General features: G+C 34.6%; 3 protein-coding genes and 1 pseudogene across 4 annotated transcripts; 2 read left to right on the top strand and 2 right to left on the bottom strand.

Annotated features, from left to right (window-relative positions):
* Positions 1–519: 519 nt before the first annotated feature.
* LOC123221804 (KH domain-containing protein At5g56140-like) lies at positions 520–6462 on the bottom strand. Of its 2 annotated transcripts, none has more exons than XM_044644723.1 (7): positions 6144–6462; positions 4025–4110; positions 2680–2825; positions 1679–1798; positions 1481–1603; positions 1227–1370; positions 520–1124 (listed from the first exon to the last, which is right to left on the bottom strand). In XM_044644723.1, the coding sequence occupies exons 1-7, from the start codon at positions 6275–6277 to the stop codon at positions 975–977; spliced, it is 903 nt and encodes a 300-aa protein (XP_044500658.1). In that variant the 5' UTR covers positions 6278–6462; the 3' UTR covers positions 520–974. The 2 variants fall into 2 exon arrangements, with proteins under 2 accessions (XP_044500658.1, XP_044500666.1); XM_044644731.1 differs by having other exon boundaries at positions 1487–1603.
* A 65-nt stretch (positions 6463–6527) lies between these two features.
* LOC123221793 lies at positions 6528–9640 on the top strand (annotated as a pseudogene).
* An 804-nt stretch (positions 9641–10444) lies between these two features.
* On the bottom strand, positions 10445–11837 carry LOC123217159. The gene is made up of 2 exons (XM_044637966.1): positions 11014–11837; positions 10445–10913 (listed from the first exon to the last, which is right to left on the bottom strand). Exon 1 carries the CDS (start codon positions 11736–11738, stop codon positions 11070–11072), a length of 669 nt encoding a protein of 222 aa, XP_044493901.1. The 5' UTR covers positions 11739–11837; the 3' UTR covers positions 10445–10913; positions 11014–11069.
* Positions 11838–15068: 3231 nt separating this feature from the next.
* Positions 15069–27611, top strand: LOC123205313 (proteasome activator subunit 4). Its single transcript, XM_044622291.1, has 35 exons — positions 15069–15407; positions 16888–16990; positions 17076–17188; positions 17368–17490; positions 17748–17849; positions 17935–18100; positions 18360–18476; positions 18574–18641; positions 18747–18848; positions 18928–19144; positions 19285–19521; positions 19620–19744; positions 19840–19957; positions 20043–20261; positions 20353–20508; positions 20661–20737; positions 20832–21040; positions 21358–21574; positions 21675–21754; positions 21876–21993; positions 22076–22246; positions 22578–22746; positions 22823–22866; positions 22982–23024; positions 23098–23243; positions 23484–23578; positions 23658–24559; positions 24749–25030; positions 25119–25214; positions 25388–25566; positions 25842–25923; positions 26291–26412; positions 26720–26812; positions 27172–27325; positions 27419–27611. Exons 1-35 carry the CDS (start codon positions 15247–15249, stop codon positions 27458–27460), a joined length of 5448 nt encoding a protein of 1815 aa, XP_044478226.1. The 5' UTR covers positions 15069–15246; the 3' UTR covers positions 27461–27611.
* Positions 27612–27625: the final 14 nt, after the last annotated feature.

Genomic DNA, 27625 nt, shown 5'->3' with positions numbered 1-27625 from the left:
ATGGCGAAAAGTAGTTTTGGTATTTTTAAAATGTTTTAGAATATTTTTGTTTGAGACTTTAAAAAGAGGTATTTTTACTTAAAGAAATGAAAAAGAAAACATTTTCGCCTAAATGAGGATAGAATAGGGCATCCACTTTAATTTCCCTATTATAATATATAGTTTGGTGGTAACATGGGAAAAATGGAGTCAAGGAGTCAACAGGAAACTTGTATATAAATAATTCTTTAAGAAACATCCCAAATATTATATTGACTAAATCTTTTGCTCTGTTCGAATCTCCTCCATTCTTATCAACTACACTGAATTTTGGAACCATCATATGCAGTCTACAACCGTTTTACCTTATCTAAAAAGAGGTTGGTTGCAATTCAAAATATAGTTAATTACTTAAATAAGGGAAAATACAATAAATGTATAAATACGAAGACACTTTTAAGTTATTTAAATTTAGCACGAAGAATTTTACTTTCAACACTTTCACATAATACAAAGCAACCATAATTTGCAGAAAACAAATGATAGAAAGAAGGGGAATTGAGCAAACACATTCACAATTGTCATGGCAAAGACTGCCAATAATAAATCCACCTACCGCTACTACATTACACTCAACCCAAACATCCATTGATCGCTCACTCGCTTCACATTTTATATAGAAACAATACCTTAACCCCTCACAAGCTTATAATTAATACATGAATGGCATCCGCAAGATAATGTCCTCACCGATTGCCTCAGCATCAACATATTAAGTGCAAACCCCCATATTACTGACTGTCAAACATCCTACGGACAGAGGATAAACACACTCCATAGAGAAATAAGTTAGAACTAGCACAGTATATATATACTGCCAGTGCCCCGATGGCAGTTGGAGGGATTTTGACACAGCAACAACTGTGATGTGGGGAACTGCTTTTTACTAGCAGACACTATTGCGGATGCTCCAAAAGCCCATTGATTGAAAACCATCACCCTCTAGTCTTAGCTCTCTTCATGCCAAGACTGTTGTGGAAGGGAGAAACAGAACCTGACATGGGAGAACCTTCTTCACGAAGTGTACCATTGAGCATTGCTAGCTCTCGCAGTTGTTGTTTCTTGTAGAAATCATGGGACTCATCCTAAACAAAGATTGAGATTCAATAAGCATGGTCCAATACCCAAGAAAGAAGTAAAAAGAGAGTGTGTGTTGTCAAAAGGAGACAAGGAAGATGGCTGCTCACCACAGGTTTAAGCAAGTCTTCTAGTATCTCACGTGCTTGCATTAGGCGAGCATCAACTATTTCAACTGGTAGTTCAGCCTCAACCAGGATATGAAGAGGTTCGTTCAGATGTTCATATCCTGGCTTTCCTCTCATCATTTCTTCCTTTAAAGTGAGAATGAGATAACAAAAAAAAAAAAAACAAGATATGTCTGATCAGATCAAATTCAGAAACGAGCGGATGAAAAAATGAGAAAAGAAGAATGCATTATTACCCTTACCCTTGCTGGATCCTTAATACTGCCACGCCCTCTGATAAGAACACGACATTCCGTACTGGCCTCCACTCGCTTAAGAGAGTTGCCCCTAGGACCAAGGAGACGTCCAACAAAGTTGTACTGCAAAATTAAAATATTATAAGCAACTGCCAGATAAAAAAAAGCAAAATCTCAATAGAACAAGTTCAGTCTTACATTAGGAAATTGGTCAACTGGAATATCCACTCTGATTGTCCTCTTAACAATAAGACCTGATGAGCTACCTCGTGAACTAAGCCAATTTTGTGCTGATGTGGGCTGCACTAAACCGGGAATCTGCACAAATGTCATCCCAGACATGATTACAACATGCAGTAACAGATTAATACAACAGTCTTGTGTTGGACTATATTTATAAGGAAAATATAAAGACCAATTCAGTTGATGACCTCCAGTGATTCCCACAGGCATTTTACAGTATCAAGCTGCATCAACTCAGGACATTGAAGGCAACAATATACACATAAGCAACTATGTGTGCCTTAAAAGATACAAAAATTATAAGCCCAAATTGTTATAATACAATTAAGCAGTTCCATAGAAGACCATGGAATCAAGGGCTCCAAATCTGAAGCCAGAATGACAGTATTGTCCAGTGGATTTGTCATCTCCAAAAACTAAACAACCGACTTGAAGGTCATTTGAACAACCAGCTGCACTTCAGATGAGCATTTCATGAAGCCCAAAACTCAAGAAAAGCACAAGACAACAACCTGATAATTTAAGAGTCAGCAATCTACACTAGAATAACAAAATTCCTGTTGTCAAAGGATTCTTCAATATTGGAGGATGTCTTATTGAAGACTCAGCATGTATTGTTATCATCCTATAAAGATCTGAACTTGCATTCTATAAGGTATTCTTAAATATGTAAACTGTTGGGAGTCATTTTAATGGACAACCAGAAAAGGTAAAAGGAATGCAGAACCGCTAGTTAGAGGTCAGATTCCAGAATGCAATGCTAAGCTAAATGATATGTTCAGTGCAGCTTGGTGTTAGCCTCAAGACTACCTGTCATGGAAAAAGTAGCAATTGTACTACAAGCACTCAAAAGAAAAGTTAAGTTAGCATGAAAAGTAAATATTGTGTCAGCAATGCTGTTAAAAGACAGTAAAATTAGATGGAAAGACAGTTATGTTAATGGTTAGTATCCATACTTCTGATTGAAACCGTGATGCCAATCCGTTCATATCAGCTCCTCCATTTGAATATATTCCTCCAGAGGTGAGGGGGCTAGCATGTTCAAGCCCACTTTGACCTAAAACTGATGCATTCCCCAACAGTGTGGTTACACGCATAATTTCTGCTCCAAAAATGTCAATTTTCAAGAATAAGATGTACCAGTTAGCATTTGTTAACAAATTAGTTAGCAGTCACCACAAAATGGAGAGACAACAGGGGAATGTTGACTGAGTTAGTTAAAAATAAAGTTTCCCCCATAAAATAAATCTAATGTTAAAGGAAAGAGGAACGCATACAATACTAATCTCACATTAAGGCTAATATATAGGCATAGTTATGCATACTATGGGAAAACGTTTTTCAATCACAAACAGTAAGTAATCAGTAGTTAGATTCACAAACAGATGTAAGTATGAAAAACCCAAACATGGCATCTCAACTGTGATAACAGTTTGTGTACAAGCAAATAGTACAGTAAGAAACTCATCACCAAAATTAGGCACATACACAAGATATTCGTACAATATAGAGTAAATAAAAGCACTCATTCAATAACCCATATAAGGCTTTTCTGTAAGGTCCCACCCTTTTTGGCCAGAAATTTTCCATCTAGACATGCTAAATTTAAAGCCCTAAAAAAGCGGTGGGCAACATATTACACACTCAACATAGCAAAGCCTTAGTCCAACCACTTTAAGTATGCACTAAATGGCTGAAGCAGTACAGCGTCAGATTAGTTATTTTAAATGGTTTATTTAATTTTATAATTCGTTATACTCATTAGTCTTGAAACATGTTGTCCGTAATATTTACCATGATGTGTAGAAATCAGAATTTAGACTTCACCCACCACCCTTTTCCTATCTCCAGTCAATCTCTCTCTTCTCCCAAATTCAAGATTACTTGGAAGTTCTCTTGGTTCTCTAAACATTGTCTTAAGATTCTAACAATGAAAGGCTGCATCAAGTGTCCTCCATCTTGGTGTCAACTAAATACATGTATACATCTCTTCAGGCCAAAAGTGGTAGAACCATTAAAATTGCTAAGATAAGACATAAAAGGGAAAAGCTAAGTTGGGATTTCAAATATTTTCCAATAAAGATTCAACTATTCCTAACTTCTTTAATATAGGTATGGTAGCTTTATGTTGATAACTAAGCAGCTATTTACATGCCATGCAGAGAGTCGGCTCCCAACCCTTTTCATTCCATTCCTTATAAAACGACACTGATTAAAAAAAAAAAAAAACATAGAGATTTTGAATATTATGCCTGCACTCAACCCTTTTATATGAATATCATAGAGGTTTCTAAAACTGACCCTGGCTCAAAAGCCGATATGTATGTGGAAGCACAGGCATGAATGGATTCAGCTTGTGACGCTCAGCTAGAAGTTCATTGAGATATCTGCAACAAACAAAATAAACTTAGTGAGTTACTAATAGCAATCTTAAATACAAGCACCAAAGTGTACTCGAATGCGGAGATATCCACAGCTACTTATGTTAACATGGTAAAAGTTTGATCACTTCATTAATTTCCACTATGCAACCCAACTTAAAAATTACTATCCCAAGAACCATTAGCACATACAACAAAAACATGGAAGGTGACAAAACTACAAGAAATGTGATAGGACCTTGACTTGTAAGTATTGGCACTTAGTGATTGAAATAGAACAAATCCAAATATTTTTATAGAATGAAAAAAATTATATTGAATGAAGAATCATGATTACAATTAAAAACCCAATATCTCAAATGTTGCGCCAAGGGATTTTCGGTGATGCTACACCCTACTATTTATTGGATTCTCAGAAGTTAATCCCAATCTTCCCAAACCCTACTATTTACTCACTTCAAATTCTAAACCTAATTGTACTCCTAATCATAATCAGTAATCCTAAACCTAATTGGAAATTATTAAATCCTAACACTATTTCCTAATCTTGCAAATATGTATTAAATTCATAAATCACTTATAAATAATTGTTAATATCCTAAATCACCTCTATGACGGAGGCCTAATAAAATGCTATATACATCTCTACAAGATCAATTAAATAATATTATATTCTAACTCACAATTAAATCATCTAAAAATTATTTAAAATACAATATAACCACTTAATTTTAAAAGACAAACACATATAATAAAATTATACATACCACCTATTACTGCAATAAAAGTTAGACCACTTCATTAATTTCCATTGTGTCTCACAACTTAAACATCACAATCCAACAACAGTTGGCAATAATAAAACATATAGAAAAGTGACAGATCTACGTTTACACAATTCTTCACTACCAGCCATGGCAACCATCTACATTCTCATTCAATTAACTATTGTTCATTCTATATGACAATTAACTACCTAAAACCTACTTAAAACACAACACAACCACTAGATACACACATCACAATCACTTCATAAACACCTCAGGCCTCATAATGTTATAACTAATCTACTTTAACACGCATGAAAATTGAAAAAAATACTAAGACAGTTCACTATTCAGTAACAGTAACTACAAAAACATAAAGACACATAAAATTCAACATCAAAACAGCATCAGATCTTATAATCTGATAATCAAATCAGGTACTAGCAAAAAAAGGGAAAAATATTTGAAAAAGATAAAAAGAGAGAAATTCAACTATCTCTACTTAAAAGCAGTTAGTTAATAGCACTATAACACAACATAAACACATAAAATTCAAGATCTAAACAAAATCAGATCTTATAATCTAATTTAGCATGAGCTAAAAAAGGCAAAGATCACAGTGCTTCAACTAGGCCTTAGTTACCTAGTGTTAAGTAACATTATCAATCTGACATGAACACAACACAAACACGTATGAAATTGATGATCAAAATAACATCAGATCTCATAATATACTAATTAAATCTGATTTAGCACGTTGAAATTCAACTATCTGTTAGTCAGAAGAAAAAGCATCAGTAAACTCAGTAACAGTAACAACACAAACACATATAATAATAATAAAAACCAAAACAACATTGGATCTCATAATCAGCTAATTAAATGTATTCTAATACGTGTGACGTTCAACTCTCTGTAAGCCATTACAAGAATTCAGTAAACTTAGTAACAGTAACAACACAAACACATATAATAATAATAACAAAGACCAAAACAACATCAGATCTCATAATCAGCTTATTAAATCGATTTTAACACGTGTGACATTCAACTCTGCGTAAGCCATTACAAGAATTCAGTAAATTCAGTAACACTAGCAACACAAACAAATACAGAATCAAAGATCAAAACAACATCAGATCTCAGTAAAATTCAACTATCGGTTAGTCACTGAGCACAAGTATTAAATAGTATATTCACAAAAGCGCCGACAGCACAGACATCAACGTAAACAAGTGTAGAAACAAAAACCGAAGGAGTGTGAGATCGCACTTCTCTTGATCGAGGAGCGCGGAGGAAGCGGCAACGGCGGCAGCGGCGGCGGCGGCGGAGCGGAGAGAGGGGAGATGAGGAGAGGAAGGAGAAGGAGAGTAAGCCATGAAGCGTGCACCGCCGGACGAAGTCATCGTTGATAGAGTGATTGATTGATTGATTGAGATGAGACGGCTGGTAAGGTTAGTTGAGGATAGACGTTGTGAAGAGATGTGGCGTTTTGGTGGGATGATCCCGACCAGACACTCGCTCTCTCTCTCTGCACTGTATCTATCTATGAATCTACCTCTCTACCTATCTATCTTATTCGTCGGTGCAAATTCATTTGCTTTTATACCTCATTTGTTTTTTACTTTACTCATCACTCTTAGTGGGTGCGGTAATTTTCTGATTTTTTTCCCCTTATTTTTAGAGTCTTTGTATTTGATTTTAGCATTTGTTATTCGTTTATACCAATCAAAGCACTATTTTTTCTTTTCACCAAAACGACGCAGCTTTTACGAACACGCAGAGTCTTTTTGTCGCACCCTGTTACTTTCCCGACTCCCATCCTGTTGCTTTGTTTGCTTTCCGAGAAAATCGTAACGATCGCACGGATGGGGGAAAACATACGCTTCAAGAGCCTTCACAGCAGTGAGTATACAGGCCACAAAAAGAAGGTTTTTTTTTTTTTTCTTACTATTTCACACTCCGTAATTTATTCTCTTGACTCGACTAAACGTGTTGTCGTGGGTTTTGTTGATAGGTTCACTCTGCAGCTTGGAATTGTACGGGTACAAAGCTTGCAGCGGGTTCAGTTGATCAAACGGCTCGAGTTTGGCACATTGAGGCCCACGGTCATCATGTAAAGCTTTTTTTTATTATGTTTTGGAAAATTCTTTAAGGGTACTAGATGTTGGAATTTTATTTGTGGTACGGAAATGAGTTGGGTTTTCTGGAAAGTTCTTGTCTTTTTTGAAGAGCATTGTTGTTTGTAAGGATTGTCCTAGCTTGAATTGTGGTTTTGTTATGTGCTTGTTGGTGTTGGTATTGATCTTTTGAAGATGTTTGTTGCAGGGGAAAGTTAAAGATATGGAATTGAAGGGGCATGCTGATTGTGTGGATCAGTTATGTTGGACTCCAAACATGCTGACTTGATTGCCACTGCTTCGGGCGACAAGACCATTCGTTTGTGGGATGTTCGAAGTAAGGAAATACATACTCACTTTTTCTTCTTCTATTAAAAAAATTAGAAATATTAAGGATTACGCAGCTGGATTTAAGTTGTTAGCCGAATAAGAGGTTAGATAAATTTTTATTTTATCTTGTATTTGGAAGTTACCGGTTGTTGCCTGTAAATTGATAAGAGCAGTTTTATTTTCTGATGTTGGAAAGATGTACAGTTTATAAATATCGCTTGTGAAAGTTAAGCGGTGATTTTGTTTGTAGAACAATTAATCATGTTTTTTGATGCCTCAAAATAACACCTTAAAGAGAGGCTAATTGATGGAGATTATAAATTTTTTTCCCAATCTTACCTTCTCATAAAAAAATTTAATGGTTAAGTATGTCTGCTTCGGGTTCTGCAGGTGGAAAATGTTCACAGCAGGCTGAACTTAGTGGTGAGAACATCAACATAACTTATAAACCTGATGGGACACACATTGCTATTGGTAATAGGGTATGCCATACAATCAAATCTCTTAGAAAAAGCTCTAAATGTTTGGGATTATGTCCCAAGATGTTTATGTTCATAGTCTTTGAATTTCAGATAATACTAGTTATAAGTATCCATTGAATCATCCAACTGTTGGAAGCTCCTTTCACCATGCTTATAAAGTATGCAACAATCTTTCTTTTTTATTTCTGCAGGATGATGAGCTAACAATATTGGATGTTCGGAAATTCAAGCCAATTCATAGGCGTAAGTTTGGTTATGAGGTAATAATGAATTTAGATGAATACAGCTTGATTCAGTTTACCCTTATCACATTGTGTGGCTTCCTTCAAGTTCTTAATAGTTTTCTTTTTCTTGTTTCCAGGTAAATGAGATTGCTTGGAACATGACAGGAGAAATGTTCTTTTTGACTACTGGAAATGGTGAGAACAAATTTCTGGGGTGGGAATTGCTTTTGTTTAGATGCTGCAAATATATATTTTTAATATGATTTGACTTAATTTTTGGTACTGCAGTGCTTTGACTAAATTAATTAACATATTTTTGTTGATCGAATTTATGCCGCTCAGGTACTGTTGAAGTTTTATCATACCTGTCTCTTCGACCTATTGAGACTGTCATGGCTCATACAGCTGGTTGCTATTGCATTGCGATTGATCCAATGGGAAGGTGTGCATTTAAGCTGGAGCTTACTGAAATATATGTCTATGCAATTTTGATTCTATCTTTTCATTATAAGGTAGTTTAGCAGGGCTGAGTTTGTATCATATAAGAAATCAAGATCTCAAAGTAATCTTGATTCTTTGTGTTGCAACAGATATTTTGCTTTTGGAAGTGCTGATTCCTTAGTCAGCCTGTGGGATATCTCAGAAATGCTCTGTGTCCGTACATTCACTAAACTTAAGTGAGTTTTAACTAATGGCTCCCTATTTTTTTATTTCCTTTTTGATATATGGCCTGTCTCTAGTAAGAAGTTTAAATTCTACAATTTGCACTCTGCCTATGAAATCTTTGTTTTGCTCTTGCAGGTGGCCTGTCAGGACTATAAGTTTCAATTACACGGGAGATTATATTGCTTCTGCTAGTGAAGATCCATTCATAAATATAGTATGTCTATGAACCTTATTGGTTCTTCTTTTTCTTGGAAACATTTCCCCTCTCATTAGAAAAGAAAGAAAATTCCTTATAGTGTACTTATGTTAAATGATTTTACCTATCCTATTGAATGAAGTTCACTTTCTGAACCATTCTTTCTCCAAAACCGTTTTATTCACTCTCATATTTCTTTTCTACCACTTAATAGTAACAACATCATTGCCTTGTTGTTAATCAGTCAAATGTACACTCTGGTCGAACTGTGCATCAAATTCCCTGTCGTGCTGCCATGAATAATGTGGAATGGAATCCCAAGTACAATCTACTTGCTTGTGCTGGGGACGACAAGAACAAATATCAAGCTGATGAAGGTTAAACGAAGTGATGGATTATTTTTAAATTTTTAATCAGATTCCTTTCGTTCAACTGTTCTGATCTTTTTCCTGATTTCAGGTGTTTTCCGAATATTTGGCTTTGAGAATGCATAACGGTCACAAAACACAGGCTTGACTTATTTGAGAAGGAAGAGACTGTATCTCAAAATTTGCACTCTTTGAGAATGCTCAAAATTACAGAAAGTGAACATATGTATGCTATACATATCCAATGATATGTTCAACGTTCCAATTATATTTCATTTATCAAGCTGCTAATTTTTTACCAAATTATTGTAACAATTTGTTTGTGCTTCACTTGTGTGACGAGATGTAACAATTGTGGTATTGATGAAGTCTTTTTGTGACAACTTTCCTTATGTGCAGCTAAGTTTTAACACTCAAGATCAGTTGATTAGTTCAAAACACCAAATTTTTTAATGCATTACTAGTGCATGAATTTGGGAGTTCCCTTATCTATCCCAATAGTTGGGAGTTCTTTATAAGAACGCTTCTCAGTACTCATGGACTCAAATACACAAATCTGTCGACCCTTATTTCTTCTAACTGATGGGAGATCTCCTTCTACTTGATGGGAAGGTTTATAATCAAAATTGGAAGACCATTTTGGAGATTTCCTCAATTAGAGAGAAGCTTAACCAGAAAAGAGAAATAATATTAGTCTGAACACATTCATTCACATAAGATGTATCTAAGTGGAACCATTAAAATTGTAATAGCACACTCACCAAATAAGTGGAATATCAAGCTTGGACGACGAATAACCAGTGTTCCAAGAGTAGAAATAAAAATCTTGATTCTCTTAATGCTAAGAGGGCTACCTGAGATGTAGTAACCAAATTGTACTGATTTTCTATAAACCCATGTGAAACAAACTTCTATTCTTTCTTTTCCATGTATTTTTATTGAGTATTATATTATTTCATTTTAAATTTTCTAGTATCAGATTTGGTGTGTTACAATTTTCTTAAATGAGCATGGCAGATGAGTGTTCTTTCTCTAGCATTATAGAAGCTGTTGTCCCAAGTCAACCTTGAGGCTATATGAAACTCATGGAAATTAAGAGTAATATTATATAGGTATAAACAAATATCATGTGATTAGGTGGTTTTAAATTACAAATAAAATAAAAATTAGATCATTCAATCACAAAATAACACATCAGTTTTTTTGTTTCTATTATTATCCAACTGTTTATACATTAAGTATTATTGTCAAAATCAATATCTAAAATCAAAGTAGAAAGATGTTTTCATCCGGTTGATAATTCCAAAGTTGTCAAAACATCTGTGACTGTGACTGGAAGAAAGCAAAGAATGTGGGGGAGAAAAAGTTTTGTTTCTTTCATTGATGAAAGAAAGAAACAAAACTTTTTCTCTTTGTTTCTCAATTGTACAGAATTAGTCAATTAACAAATTATACAAGCAACTTATTTCCCCAGATTCTCTCAATACAAAATTTTGCTGCACCAGGAGAGTGGAGCCACTTTTAGGATGGGGACTATTGATTTCTATAATTTGTTATAATAATAAAAATAATAATAATCGGACCAATTTGCTTCATCCCCCTACAGAGACTGATTTAGAGTTCCTTCCTCCTGATGGTCTTTGCCTCGTCCGAAATCTGTCAAAAGCATCATAACAAGGAAGCATTAAGATTAAGAATATGTGACAATTCTCAGATTCAGCTGTCAGCAATGGACAGTTTGGATTCGGATTAGTACCTTGTAACATTCATGAATTGTATAATTCTATTCTGAAAAGAAGTGCATTGTTGCAATCAGAACCCACAGAGAATGAACTTGCTAGCAGGAAAAACCAAACCGGAGAAACCAACAAGACAAATGGTGACAAAATTTTGAGAACACCAAGTGAATGGTTTCCATTTGATCTCAACACTTGAACTCTTCATTCTCTTTCCACTTTGAAGCTCCTTTGACAGATCAAAACTAGCCCCTTTCATTCTCAGTTCCTGAATACACATAGTGAGAGCTCTATTGTCACCCCTCGCTCTCTGCAACTGCCTCCACACTTTCCAGTACCTGTAAAGCTTAACCTGAACCAGAAACACAAACACAAGTGAAGTTAACAAGGACAAACAAGAGGGTATCCACCATTTCTTACAGTTTTTCTCTTGTTTCACATTCACAGAAGATGCAAACAGCATGGTCAAGAGCAAGCCATGGAAGAGTAAAAAGATGAAACAAAGATGAAAGATTTCTCTTGTGATAGAATCCATTCTCGACTCTTTGATAGCCATTCTCCGGCCAAATAGATCTTCGTCTCTTTGCCAGAGTTTCAGAAGCAAGAGATAGCCAGGACTCTGGGAAATCTCCATTAAAGGGTGATGTTGAATAGTTGTGACTGTGTTCATACAACACAATAATTTGCTCTGATGCTCTTCATCTACTGGGATTTCAACAACATGGGCGTCTTTCTTCTCGGCCATGGATCAAATCCCAACAAACAAGCAAATAATGAATAATAAATAAGTCAATGAATGAATTAAAGAGAGTTTGGTATATTTGTGATCGAAGAAGATAGGGAGACCCAAAATTTTAAATTGTTGTTAAAAGCATCAGGAGAAGATCAACGGTAATATTTATCCACCAACGGTCAGATTTCTCCGTTTGTTTTATTATAGTGTTTAATCCAACGGCTATTTTTTATTTTTTTTATTTTTTTTTTGTATGGACTCAGGATGTTGGCCCTGTATTGGTCCATGAAGCAGCCCAACTTGTTGAGCCCAGCCTTAACAGCCATTCAATAGCCCAACTTTTGCTTTCTTTCATGAGATGATAATGCAAAGTTACTTTATTATGAGATGAAAACACCTCGAGAGAATGACGGGTATTTATAGAGAAAATTATTAATAGCAATATGTGTTTAGTAAAGCTATGATAGACATCAAGATGCATTTAATAAAATTAAAATAAATTATATATCTAAAATAAAAATAAATAGTTATCAGAATATTTTTCATAATCTGAATATGATAAATACATAAATGTTGTATAATACTAAAATTAAAATAAGTTAAATTATCGATTTAAATCATATATAAGTGAAAAACATATAAAATATGATGTGTCATTTCAAAATGGATTAAACGAGTTTTGTAATGGCAAGTATTATTTATAAAACAAGTAAAATAGTAGGGATTTGATGTTTTTACACAATTTTAATTTGGATTGTATTGGAACTAGGAATCTTTTGCTAATTGTACAACATTAAAAGGAAACCAAAAAGAAAAGTGAATATTACATGAGCACTCTAAGAAAAGATTGAACAAAAAGATATTACAAAGTGATACAGAATATTTCCAAATAGAAATTTGTTTTCCTTTTGGGTGTATTGCTTACCTATTTGAGGGATTTGATTCTCCATAATATATCATTACCATTTTTTGTTCATTACTTATTTATGAAAAAATATTCTATAAATTAGTTGAGCTTTTTTTTTTTTTTTTCCTCTCTATAAATAAAATTTAAAATAAGATATATTTTCCTGTTATATTACCTAATTTAAAATAATATGATCTCGTTGATTAAAATTCATAACAATAAAAAATTGATTTTAAATTTAAAAAATAAAAAAAAAACTCTACCATAACAAGAAACTTTGATAAAAACTTCTATTAAAATTGTCTCATGATTTAAGATTTTTACATGCATATATATATATAGCTTCCCTTATTGTGTGTCTTCAAGTTCATGAATATTTTCTCTCCATTATTATCCTATTTATATTCTATTAATTTTGAAGAATTTTGTGTAGAAAATGGCATTTAATAGAATCTTATCTTACTACAAGAGGGCATTAATTCTCCACTTTTACCAAGTTCACACCTTAAAAACCACATCAACGGCTCAGCCTCAGCACTCAAATGGGCCGGGGGCCCAGAGTCGCTACTGGAAGTTGACTATATCAACGGTGGTGGATCCAGAGTCTCCTCTCTTGGGTCAGTGCTGACGTCATCCTCCAAAATTGATGTGAGATTTCATTGGCAATCTCGTGCCACGTGTACCCCTTAAACTCCCCTTACCTTAGCCAACAAGTTCTCAATTTTATTGATTTTACATTTTAATAAGGCCGCAAACTCTTATTCCAACCCCATTTAACTTTTAAATATTTATTAAATATTTTTTATTGAAAATAAGAATAAATCTAATTTTTAAAAATCTAAATACTTATTTATTACCCAAAATCTGTTAAATTCTTTTGTTTAAGTCAAAAGTGAAACCATTATTTTATTATTAATATTAAAAAAATTACAATTTTATTTAATTTTCCTTCTTAGATTTTGAAAACTAACAATTTTACTCTTATCTAAACATTTCAAATTTTAAAAAATTACTATTTCCCCCTACCAAGGTTTTTCTCTTCTCCCTCTCCACCCATCACACCGTCATTGGCGTCATCCTCTTTCCACCCTCACCACTGGAACGTTCAAACGACTGTTGTGGGAGGTCATCTGGTGAAGAGATATTATCTTTTCTTTCAACTCCATCTCTTTTGAGACAAAGAGATGTGTCTTTTTATCAAATGGCCTCCTACGACAACCATCCGAACAATTTCAACAATAAGGATGGGAAGAGGATGATGACAATCACAGTGTGGTACCCGGAGAGGGAAGAAGAGAAAAACCTATGTGAGGGAAAATAATCATTTTTTAAAACTTGAAATGTTTAAGCATGAGTAAAATTATTAGTTTTTAAAATCTGAGAAGGAAAATAAGATAAAATTATAATTTTTTAATATTATTAGTAAACTAACGGTTTTACCCTTAATTTTAATTAAAAAACTTAATATATTTTAGATAATAAATGAATATTTAAGTTTTTAAAAGTTAAAAAAGATAAACTTAAGATTTTCAATATACCTTAAGTGGGAAAAGGTCTTTTGGACTTTTAATAGTATAAATTTACATGTTCATATGGTATTTATTTAAAAATATATAACTAAAAATATGTATTATTATATCCCTTTGTATAATATCTAGTATTGTTATGTAATTTTTAAATTGTTTTTAATATTTATTAATTCTAAAATTTTCATACATTATTCTCCTCCTAAAATACAACCACATAATAATTATATGTTTCTGTGTATATACAAGAAAAACTTTAAGATAAAAAAACTTGGTAAGATTAATTTTAATTATTTATATGTCTTTTATAAGGCCAAAAGTATTTTGAAAATAATTTTGAACCTCTCTTATTTGTGAAGGGCTTTGAGCAAAACTTATTTGAACAATGGTTAATTTAAGCACAATGAAAAACAAAAATAAGTAGTTGCAATCAAACTCAATTAATTAAAGAATAATAATATTAAAAAAGGAAACAATAAATGGAAAAAAAATAATCAAAAAAATTAAAGAAGAAAATAAATAATTATTAGAAAAAATTAATGAAGAAAAACAAAAATTTCCAACAAAACAAGCGCGGCTGCAATAACTTCGAGCCCCTAAACTTTAGCCAAGCTGAAAATTTTATAAATTCGAAAATTTCATTAGAGTCAAGTGTTACGCAAAATTTTAGGAAAAAAGTTGTAATTATCTGAATTTCGGGCCGCGGCTTCTAATTATTATTTTTACTGAGATGTTTTAACGATATTAGAGAAATATATAAACAGTTTCTGAAAAACACATTACCCGTCCCCCAAGACTCTCAATTATTTCATAATAATTATCTGAACAAACGACCGAACCTCCCGTGGCGGTAACCGGTCAACTCAATCCCATGTTAATAAATATAAAATAAAAATTTATAAAAACACACCTTTTTTTCTTTCTTGCTCGAAAATTCACCAAAAAATCAAAATTTTTCTTGACGGAAAAGAAATCAGACGCTGCAAGTTCGTCTCTATAAATATTCGGCAAATTCGATTACTTCATTTCGTTTCAAATTTGACTCCTGTTTTGGTTCACTTCACTAAATCCTCGAAAACGAACGGACATGCATCTCTACAATGCGTGGCTGCCGCCGCCCGTGGCGGAGCAGACGAAGCGTGAGGCGGAATCCTTCGCTTCTGTCGTCAGCTCTGTCAAGGCCTTGTACCACCATGACGATCCGGATTCTGTTTACGCTACTCTCAAATGGATCTCAGTCATCGACTTGTGAGCTCTCTCACTTTGCTTGAAACTAAATTTTCGTTTTTCAATTGATTGTTAATTTTGAATTTGTTTGTTTCCTGATTGATTAACTGTGTTTTTATTTTTATTTTTTTTTGTAAATTCTAAATTTGTTTTTCGCTTGAGTGCTGTTAATTGTTGACTTCAGTGGAATGAAATGAATTGTGAGTACGGGGTTGGGTGAGGAATGCGTTTTTACTTCGTAGATTGTTGGCACATGGTGCATAAAAGGTGATTTGTTTCCGGAAGTGTGAATAAATTTTGAGTTACGGTTATTCAAAATAGCTTGAGTTAACTTCTTTGCTTTCACTGTTTTGTTCATTGAGCGCTATGTCAGGTTGTATGTAAAAGTTGGTATATAGTGTTATTTTATAAGGGTTTAGTGCTTTTGGATGTGGAACAGGAGAATGTACTGTCCTGCTATTTTGCTTGGTGAGTTAGTGTGATTAAGAGTGGAGCTGAAATGCTGACTGGTAAGTATGGACCACTTAGCTATTTTCTCTTATCAAGTTTATGAAAGCTTGTGTTCATTGTGGACAGGTGGAAATGGTGAGAGAATGGGCAGATTGGTTATATATACATTTTTGGTATCCCAAGAACAGAAAGTAGAGATAGGGTTTACGACAGAGTTGCATTTTCTTATTTATTAAGAGAAGAATTATATGAATGTAAATGATTCGATAATTGAGGTGGTTTCCCTCTTGCTTAACATGCTTGGGTGGGCCTTGGGGCTCTAAAATCTGCTATTTACTTACATATTTATGTTATACTACTTGTGCTAACTTCACCAATCTTGATGACCATTCTGGTTTCTCATGCAAGAAGAATTTAAATCTTAGCTTTATTCATAAATATTTCACTACTGTTATAGCTAACGTGATTTTTTTATAGTGATATGGGTTTTCATTTGTTGATTCTCATTCATGATCTCAACCTTGATAAGCTCATGCACTTACACATGCAGGCTTGGTCACAATGCCTATATTATTCTGGAAATTGTAATATCATATTTTTTCCCTGTTTTGGTCATGAGTAACAACTTTATCACGATTGCTTGTTATTAAAATTACATTTATATTTCTATCCACTGGTGGCTGAAGAATTGTGAACATAATAATATCTGGTTAACCCTAATAATGTATACACATGGAATTTATTTTTGCCTCCTTTTCAGGATTGTGATTGTTGCACATACAGCGAAGTATAAAAATTGACTGAATACATGGTACATTTGAGTGTATTAAACCCTTTCCAGAATAGTATGTATAAATCTATTTCCCGTTTGGTAATCAGTGGACCATAGCTATCATCTTGCTTTCACTGGTATTCCATCACAAATTATAAATTTATAACTATACTGTTGAGTTTTTCAGCTGTAACTGATGCTGGTAGATCATTCATGATGTCCCTATTGTTAGATATAGTAACAGGAGTGGAGTCTGACTTATATTTTCTTGTTGTATAGATTCATGAAGGCAAAGAGTGAAATATCTTTGGAAGATGTGGGCACGGTTGTGGAACTTGGGTTAGAATTGTTCAATATATCTCAGAACAAACTCTATGTCCAGGTGCTACTTTAAAAATTTTTTTTATAACATGTTTACTGTCATTCTTTGTCATTTTTCTTAATGTTGTTCTGTTTCTGTGAATTAGGTTAGATGGGGTAATATGTTAGTCATATTACTTAACAAATATCGAAAGAAATTGTCATTGAAAGTTCCATGGAGGCCTTTGTATGACACACTTATTCATACACATTTCACAAGGTGAGTTTTACTTTGGTGCTTTTCAAATGTTTTTGTATATGACTAACTTTTTTTTGCCTTGATCAGTTGATGTTTAACCTTTCTTCTTCTTTTAGCTCTTGCATATGAATCATTTGTCTTTCTCATCAAGTTTCTGGAGCATTTTACAATAATATCCTCGAATATTATAAATTTTACAGGAACACTGGTCCAGAGGGGTGGAGATTAAGACAGCGACATTTTGAAACTGTTACCTCCCTTGTTCGATCCTGTCGGAAATTCTTTCCACCAGGTTCTGCCTTCGAGATCTGGTCTGAGTTCAGGTGTAGTTTCTGTATTTCTTTTAGTTGGGCATGAATTAACAAATTTCAAGCTTGATATACAGTAATAATTTCCTGGCATTACAACTATAAAGCACAACTAAGAAGGAACGAACATGTTCAATATGGGTTTCAAGCCTTGAAATCATTCAACTCCATCCTTAGATATCTCTTTTGAAATGAATAACTATGGGCATAATGGTAAATCCATAAGCTTTCTTTCTTGTCACTTACTAAATATTGTTGTATCGAACTTGCAGGTCTCTTTTGGAAAATCCGTGGCACAATTCATCCTTTGAAGGATCAGGGTTTGTGAGACTGTTTCTCCCTACAAACTTGGACAACCAAGACTTCTTTTCAAAGTAAGAATTAGAATGTTTGGGAAAAATTATTAGTTATGGTTTTTCAGTTGACTGATGAGCCCCTTTCGAACTGTTGGCATGACAGTGATTGGATTAAAGAGTGTATAGGGTTGTGGGACTCAATTCCAAATTGCCAATTCTGGAACAGTCAATGGACAGCTGTTATAGCTCGTGTTATAAAGAACTACGACTTTACTGATTGGGAGTGCTACATTCCCACACTTTTCTCAAGATACTTGAACATGTTTGAGGTGAGCATAATGATCTCTTAGATCAACCAGTGCATCATTGAGATGTACAATGATAAAATGAAAATGTTATCACTGGATATTGATACACCTTTTTGTTTTACTTAGTGTTTTATTATATGGCTTGCATTCTTTTTGTCTTTTAACTTTCCATTTCTTTGTTTCTGCTTTCTTTTTGATGTTTTTGGTTGATGATATTTTTGGCCATTTAATTTCCCATTTGTTACTCCTCTTGTTAATTAATGATATCTGGGAATCCCAGGTTCCTGTGGCAAATGGAAGCGGATCATATCCTTTTTCTGTTGATGTTCCCAGAAATACAAGGTTCTTGTTCTCCAATAGAACAACCACACCGGCAAAGGCTATTGCAAAATCAATTGTAAGATGACAGAATGTGGTCTGCATTTCACTTAAAATTTGATACCAATGTAGGTAGCTCCTAAGATTTGGCATATTTTTTTATGGAAAAATTGCAGGTGTATCTATTAAGACCCAGTAGTTCAGCTCAAGAGCACTTTGAGAAATTGGTCAACCTCTTAGAGCAGTTTGTTCTCCGACACTTCAATGCTATAATCTATTTTTTTCCCAACTCTAGTCAATTATTCCGAGTTTCTAATTTTCTGTTCTATTTTGAAATATTTTGCTGTAGATATTACCATCCCTCTAACGGTGGTCGCTGGACTTATTCATTGGAGAGGTTTTTGCTTCATTTGGTTGTTACATTCCAAAAACGTTTACAGCGTGAACAACAGTAAGAACTTACCAACTTCATTATATATGTATTCTGTATTTATTGAAATCATATTTATGCTAATTCTAGTCAATGACAGGAATTCTCATAATACTAGAAAGAGTCAACTATATCTAGGAAGTTCAGAGAGGACTTCTTTTGTTAATGTGGTGCTGAAGTTAATTGATCGTGGACAATATAGCAAAAATGAACATCTTTCTGAGACCGTTGCTGCTGCAACTTCTATTTTGTCTTATGTGGATCCTTCTTCAGTTCTTCCATTTCTAGCATCCCGGTTCCATATGGCCTTGGAGACGGTTAGTATGGTGGCATGTATTACTTTAATGCTAAAATTATTGACATCTGACATCATTTGCACTGGAAATCTTCATTTTTTTAAGGTTGGGATTCTGTCTTCACATTAACTTCTCTTTTAATAACTTTTTTGTCTAGTCAGATGACTGCCACCCATCAGTTGAAAACTGCTGTTATGTCAGTAGCATTTGCTGGGCGTTCTCTGTTCCTCACATCCCTATCAACTTCAACAGTGAAACCAGCTGATCTTGAGGGTGGTGATGGTTTGTATGTTGAACTTCTGATGATATCTTTATCAAATGCATTAGCTGGTATGGATGCCAATGACCCTCCAAAAACCTTGGCAACAATGCAATTAATTGGTTCCATATTTTCCAATGTAAGCTTGAAGCCCTCAATATTGATAGCAAAAATGTTTGATATGCTCATAACTTGTAATCGATACAAGGTAAAACATCTATCCCCTTATAACTGCAGATAGCAACTCTTGATGACAATAGTGATGAACTTTCCATGCCAATGGTCCGCTTTTCTGAATGGCTAGATGAATTTCTATGTCGCTTATTTTCGTTACTTCAACATTTGGAACCCAGTAGTGTTCTGTAAGTGCTGATGATCGGCTATCCTCATCCCATCTGTTAATAAGTGTTGCATTTTACTTTTTTCACCTAAAGATGATTATTTAACTGTTCTGCAGGAACGAAGGCCTAAATTCATCAGCAACATCAGGAACATTTTTGGTTGAGGAAGGTCCTTACTATTATTGTATGCTTGAAATATTGCTTGGGAGGCTTTCAAAATCATTATATAATCAGGTCAGTTGTAAGCATAAAATGCATAATTCAGACTTATTTTCCTCTGGGGTTAATAATTATGAACTTTTTGTCACATCATTTACAGGCCTTGAAGAAAATTTCCAAGTTTGTCAGAACAAACATTCTTCCTGGGGCTATTGCTGAGGTTGGACTGCTTTGTTGTGCATGTGTTCATACAAACCCAGAGGAGGCAGTTGTTCACCTTGTTGAGCCAGTTTTATTGTCTTCTATATCCTCTTTGGAAGGAACGCCTGTTACTGGATTTGGAGGCCGAGGGACTACTGATGCCTCAGTTTCAACCAAGGTCTTTTGCCATTAACCAGTGTTTATTTTAGCATTAATGTTGTTTCTGTATACTTCTCGTGGAAGATAACAGTTTACTTCCTCTTTCTCAGGCAAAACCTACACTTTCTCCCGCTCTTGAAACAGCAATTGATTATCAATTAAAAATATTATCAGTTGCGATCAGTTATGCAGGTCCTGCACTTCTTCGTTACAAGGATCAACTCAAAGAAGCTATTGTTTCTGCCTTTGACTCTCCGTCTTGGAAGGTCTGGTATATGCTTTTAGTTGATTAATGTTTTTGCGTAATTTACAACTCTCTTTATTGACATGCACAATATTTTAGTTGATGCTTGGTATTGAATAATCAAAATTGTTCTTTGTATTTTTATTGAGTTTATTTATTTATAACCATTTGCAGGTTAATGTAGCCGGTGATCATCTTCTTCGATCCCTTCTTGGAAGCCTGATTCTTTATTATCCTATAGACCAGTACAGGTGTAATATTTTATTGGCATTTCAAAAACATGATTATGCTCTTTTCGTTCTTCTCTTATTGTCTGCAAATAAAATTTACATTCTGGTTTCCTAGGTGTGTTTTGCGTCACCCTGCTGCTTCTGCATTAGAGGAATGGATCAGCACAAAAGATTATTCTGATAATATACCAGTAGCAGGCCCAAAGTGGCATGTTCCAACTAATGAAGAAGTTCAGTTTGCAAATGATCTTTTGAACCTTCATTTTCAGTCGGCTTTAGATGATCTTTTGAAGCTATGCCAAACTAAAATCCATTCTGATACAGGTAAATTCATATTTATTCCACTTAGGCAGTTTTCTGTACCTGGTCAGGTGTTGTTTCTGGTTTCTATTAGTTTGGAGAGCTAAGGCTTTTATCCAAATATAAAAATAGTGATGCTAGAAAATATTTAGGAAATTTTGTTTACAGTTATATCTACTTCTGTTGTTTTATTTATTCAGTGTTCTAGAATATTTAAAAGCCTTCATCTTTCAGAAAGTATCAGTTCTGTGTTTGATTTTTTTATTTGCTTGTTCACTCTAACATCTTGATTGTTCTAGTAAAATCTCCATTTGTAACATTACATACCATTTCTATTACAGGAAATGAGAAAGAGCACTTGAAAGTGACTCTTTTACGAATAGAGTCTACCTTGCAAGGTGTTTTATCATGCCTGCCTGATTTCGGGCCATCCTCTCTGAGTGGGATGATGGAAGATCCTGGTCATACCCCTTTTCTAATAGCTGGAGCAACAGGGTCAACTGTAGGCAGTACTGAATTGCGAGAAAAAGCAGCTGAGATTGTACATGCGGCCTGCAAGTAATGTTCAATTTTTTTTTTGTTTTGGTTCATAAAGATATCATTTCTTATATATTGGTGCTATTATAGCTGAAAATCATGATATTTCTAACGTGGGCAGATACTTATTAAAGGAAAAATCAGATGACAGCATCCTATTGATACTCATTATTCGTATTATGGATGCTTTAGGAAACTATGGTAATGGATATGGCCTCCTAATGAATCGGACTCCTTTTGTCTTTGAAAGCACCTTGCAGTTGTCATTTATTTTAGAAGAATCTTTCTCACATTAGGTTATGTTTGTATCTTTGTAATACAGGAAGTTTGGAATTTGATGAGTGGTCAAATCACAGGCAGGCTTGGAAGTTGGAATCTGCTGCCATTATAGAACCTCCTATAAATTTTATTGTGTCTTCTCATTCTAAAGGAAAGAGGAGGTAAAGTATGCTTGTCTTGAGTTTTCTTGAACAATATATTGATCAATATCTGGCATTGAAACTCTCAATCTATCAATTGCAGGCCTAGGTGGGCACTTATTGACAAAGCATACATGCATGGCACATGGAGATCATCCCAGTCATCCTATCATCTGTTTCGTACAACAGGGGATTTCTTTCCTTCAGACCATGTGGTTCTTTTGATGGATGATCTATTGAATCTCGCTTTGCATAGCTATGAAACTGTTCGCTTGTGAGTATTGTGATCCATTATGAGCAAGTTTATGATCAAACAATTTAGTAATTATTTTAGACCATTTCAATATTTTGCTGGATAACTGTTGTTTCTCAACAAGAGTGGAATTAGGCATGCAGCAGGTCTAGACCTGTACCTGCCCCAAAATAGAAGGAACTCAGCTTGACTATATTACTTTTGAGTCTATTGCTATTTGTGTCATAAAGTTATGTGATTCACATTTTTTGTTTTAAAATTTTCAAAAACATTTATTCTCAATATCGATAATTCAGCTTATCCAGTGTCAAAATAATGTGACGTATGTGTGAAATGTTGGTTTGGTTTCTAGACTTGCTGGAAAATCTCTGTTGAAGATTATCAAGAGATGGCCATCTTTGATTTCAAAGTGTGTGCTCTCTCTTACTGAGAATTTAAGGAGTCCAAGCTCACCAGAATATGCTGTCCTAGGATCTTGTGCAGTCCTCTCTACACAGACAGTACTCAAGCATTTGACAACGGTGGGTCTTCTAGCTCAAATTCTCTGTACATATTTTAGAAATTCCCTAATGTGTCTTCATTTTCTCTTTTCTCTAGGATAAGAAGGCATTCTCGTCGTTTCTACTGGGGATTCTTTCAAGGTGACCTTACTTCCATACATATGGCATTTCTACACAAATAAAAGTGTACCTTTTCTTTTGCTAGAAAGTATCTTATGTGCTACTAAGTCTTATGATTTTGCATTTCTGCTTGTAGCTCCCATCATGAATCACTAAAAGCTCAGAAAGCAATCAATGAGGTAAAATCTCCCACCGTATAATTTAGAGCCAAATGTATCAATTTCTTCTTGTTAAATTTTCTGTGTGGTGCAGCTGTTTGTCAAATACAACATCCATTTTGCCGGGGTGTCTAAGAGCATATTAAAGACGATGGAAAATCATAAAGAAGGATCAGATTTTGCAGATTTGGTTTCTCAGATTGGTTCTTTGAGTTTTGATTCTACTCGCTTGCACTGGCGGTAAATATCTAGCTAATATGCCTTTTGATTTCTTTGTAGATGATGAAGCTGTTTGATTTTTCTTATATATGGCACTTAGTGTCTTGTTAATAGGCATTTTGAGGGCAGGCCTGTTAATCTACTACAAATAATCTCGTGGTGGTTGATGTTTCCCTTTGACAGAATCTTTTTTTATAAAAATCTTATTTTATGTGTCTTCTCTGACATTTACTCAATTTTCACCTTGTTTTTTTAAATCAGGTATAATCTAATGGCTAATAGAGTTCTTCTCTTATTAGCTATGGCATCTAGAAATGATCCAAACTTCTCGTCAAAGATCTTAAGTGAAACCGCTGGTCTGTGTTCTTGTTATTTGTTGCTTTATTGTGTTCTTCTTGTCCAATCAGTGACACTGATTTGTTGGTCTCATTTCAGGTCACTTCTTAAAGAATTTAAAAAGTCAGCTTCCTCAAACTAGAATTCTTGCAATCTCAGCCCTAAATACACTACTGAAAGAATCACCCTATAAAATGTCAGTGGAGGATCAACCAGTATCTTCTGGGAACTCACAGGGAAATGTCAAATCATCTCTGGAGGGAGCATTGAGCGAAATTTTTCGGGAAGAGGGATTTTTTAATGAGACTCTTAACAGTCTTTCACATGTTCATATAATCACAGATACTGATAGCTCATCTTCTAGAGGAAATCATGGAAATTCTTCCTTCCAAAGCCTAGCGGACAAATCAATCACCCGGTTTTATTTTGATTTTTCAGCTTCGTGGCCACGTACTCCTAGTTGGATTTCTTTGTCAGGAATTGATACTTTTTACTCCAACTTTGCCCGGATTTTCAAGCGGCTAATACAAGAATGTGGCATACCTGTTATATTGGCACTTAAAAGTACATTGGAGGAGTTTGTGAATGCCAAAGAACGGTCCAAGCAATGTGTTGCAGCTGAAGCATTGGCTGGGCTGTTGCACTCTGATATTGATGGTCTTTTAGAAGTGTGGGATAGCTGGATGATGGCCCAGTTGCAGAATATCATTCTTGCTCCATCAGTAGAGTCCACTCCTGAGTGGGCCGCTTGCATACGCTATGCTGTTACTGGAAAAGGGAAGTATGGAACAAAAGTTCCTCTTCTGAGGCAACAAATTTTGAATTGTCTAGTGACACCTTTACCTCCAACTGTGACTACAACTGTGGTAGCAAAGCGCTATGCCTTCCTTTCAGCTGCACTCATAGAAATATCCCCACAAAAGATGCCATTACCCGAAATACAGCTACATGTCACTCTTGTGGATGAGTTACTTCATGACATGTGCCATTCGTCAGCCCAAGTAAGCATGTCTCTTAGCTTAGATTTTTTCATTTTTCTGCTACTTTGTACTTGCAACATACAAATGATTTGAGAGAACTAATCCTTACTGATATGGAAAAAAGAATGCTAAATTATGTCTTTTTTGTGGTACCATGATCTTTGGCTTTGTTATATTGCTTTCATCCAATGTGAAGTCAATTTTTGACAGGTAAGAGAGGCTATAGGTGTTACCCTTTCTGTGCTGCTCTCAAACATTCGGCTCTACATGTCATTTCCGCATGATCATTCATATGAAGGGAAAAACATTGACATTGATAATCTTTTTAAAGAGGAAAGATGGGTTCAGTTTCTAGCAGAAAGAGCATCTGAAGCAGTTATGAACATTCAGAATAATAGTAATTCTGACAGTTCAGAGATGTCAACTGATATTAGCACTCAAAATGGGCATTTGAATGGGGATTCACAAGAGGATGCCAAATGGATGGAAACGGTACTGGTTCTTATAGTTTTTTGATTCTATGTCTAATTCTGGTTTTATTTTCTTTCCTAATCAGTTCCAATTTTCCTGGTATGTGTAGTTATTCCATTTTATCATCTCAACTTTGAAGTCTGGTAGATCTTCATGTTTGCTGGATGTGATCGTCAGACTCCTCTATCCTGTTATATCCTTGCAGGTATGTTTTAAAAATGGAATTTAGTACTTGAAGTATGACTGTTTCCATTTCAATGAGTCTGAGAAAGTAATTAATTGATCATGCTGTATTTCCATTATTCTGTTACTGGCTTTTTTTTGCATTCCATCTTCTTCCTAAAAAGTATTCCTTTTTTTTTCCCTCCCGTTGCAAAGGAAACTTCAAATAAAGACTTATCAACATTGGCCAAAGCAGCTTTTGAATTGCTTAAATGGAGGATTTTCAGTGAACCTCATCTTCAGAAAGCTGTTTCAGTTATTCTGTCTTCTGCCAATGATTCTAACTGGAGGACGAGATCAGCTACTTTAACGTATCTTCGAACTTTTATGTACAGGTAAGGTACCCTTGAGGGGGTTATCTATATTTTGGCTTTTTCATTGTGAATGCTTTCCTAGACTCAACATTTCTGTGTCGAATCTTCTAAGTTCATTTGTACAGTGTCCATGGTTATTCACAAGAGAAGCTTTACTTAACAAAGTGCCAATATTAGAGAAAGAATCACTTTCTCAGTCCTATTTTGCTATTGTTTCTGTAGTCTTTCTCTTTTATGATTTTCTTTTCACTTTTGATGTTCATGATATAATTACTAACATAGTTTGTAAACAACAGGCACACATTCATTCTCTCAAAGATGGAGAAACAAAATATCTGGAGAACTGTGGAGAAGCTACTTACCGACAATCAAGTTGAGGCAAGTTCCTGGCTGAATCTATTGTGTAGAGTAATGCTGCAGTTCTTCCTTTCTAAGAATGTTTATTGCATTATTGAATCACAACGTTGAATTGCCAACTTAGATTTACTATCAGAAACAGTAACCTCAATTTTACCAAGAAAATTCACGGAATATGAATATTAATGATGGTTTTGGCAATTATATCTTAATCTATTGGAGTTAGCAGTTCTTATCATCTCAAAGCCTAAAATGTTAAGGTGGGTTGTGGCAATAATGTTGAAATCTTATGGGAGTTAGTGGTTTTTATTATTGTTGTCTTGAGTTATAAGGCTATTTTTGGTTGGTTTTCATTATGTTTTAACTGAAATAGCCACATCTTTGCCAGGTAAGGGAGCATGCTGCAGCTGTTCTAGCAGGCTTAATGAAGGGTGGGGATGAAGATTTAGCTAAGGACTTCCGTGACAGAGCTTATGAGCAGGCGAATCTTATTCAAAGGAAGAATAAGAGGTGATATTGTCATTTCTGAAGTATTTGAAATGTTATTTACTCTATGTACCTTACTGTGAGGGAAAAACGTCCATATATTTCTAGTTAATGAATGATTACATTCATGGGTTTGTTCTTAGGATCTGTATGCCATCCACTCATATGGTGCACTATGGAATACCCATCTGTTTACTCTTTACATATAAGTTTTCCTTGTCTGCATTTCTGTACATGATCTTTGTGCATCCAACATACTTGCATAATGCACTTTGATACTAAAAATTTCTTTGTAGATTTTTTGTTTAAGATCTGTAATTTGTGAGTGTAGGAATTTGAGTTCCAGCCAGTCAATCGCCTCCAGACATGGTGCTGTGCTTGCTTTGGTTGCTTCTGTGTTATCAGTCCCTTATGATATGCCCAGGTTTGTTTACCTTAGAGATAAGAAAATTTTCTTATCATAGCGGTTTCTTAACATTAAACTTGGAGGTACCTGTAATTTTTAGAACTTTTTCACTCTGAAATTATTTGAAGAATAAAAATTCAATTGGTTCCTCTCTTTCCCACGAAGTCAGTGGAGCTGTTCTTGGTTCATTATCTTGGCTTGCTAAAATTAAGAGATGCATGGTCACTAAGTTTAATTGAAAACTGTTGGGGATAATTTTACAAATTGAAGTGTTTTCTCATGCAAATTGTTAGCACTCCTAGGTCATTGTAATAGATTGTGTGACTGACAATTGTAAAGCCACCCATGCTTATATTGAACATTTTCTCTCCTTTCAGTTGGTTGCCTGAGCATGTTACATTACTGGCTCGTTTCGGCGGGGAGCCAACACCAATTAAATCTACCGTGACGAAAGCAGTTGCAGAGTTCCGTCGTACTCATGCTGATACATGGAATCTACAGAAAGATTCCTTTACCGAAGAGCAACTTGAGGTAATCCCATAAGAAATTGTCTTTGTTTAATTTAGGAGAATTTGATCATCAATTTTATTTATTTATTTATCATTTTCTTATTAATGTTTGCAGATTTTGGCTGATACGTCCTCCTCATCATCATATTTTGCTTGATCTACATTACTTGTAAGACAAAAATGTACTAGAAATACAATGATTGGGAGTATAGCGAGAATATATTCTTTTCAGAGTAAATTCTATCATAATTTGTATATGAGTTTTATTTACATCTGTATCTTATATCATTGGGGTTGAGTTTATTGTACTTTCTATAGTAGG

Source organism: Mangifera indica, chromosome 1 (assembly GCF_011075055.1).
Source record: "Mangifera indica cultivar Alphonso chromosome 1, CATAS_Mindica_2.1, whole genome shotgun sequence".
Classification (NCBI taxonomy): Eukaryota; Viridiplantae; Streptophyta; class Magnoliopsida; order Sapindales; family Anacardiaceae; genus Mangifera; species Mangifera indica.
This window is presented reverse-complemented; position numbering and strand designations above follow the sequence as displayed.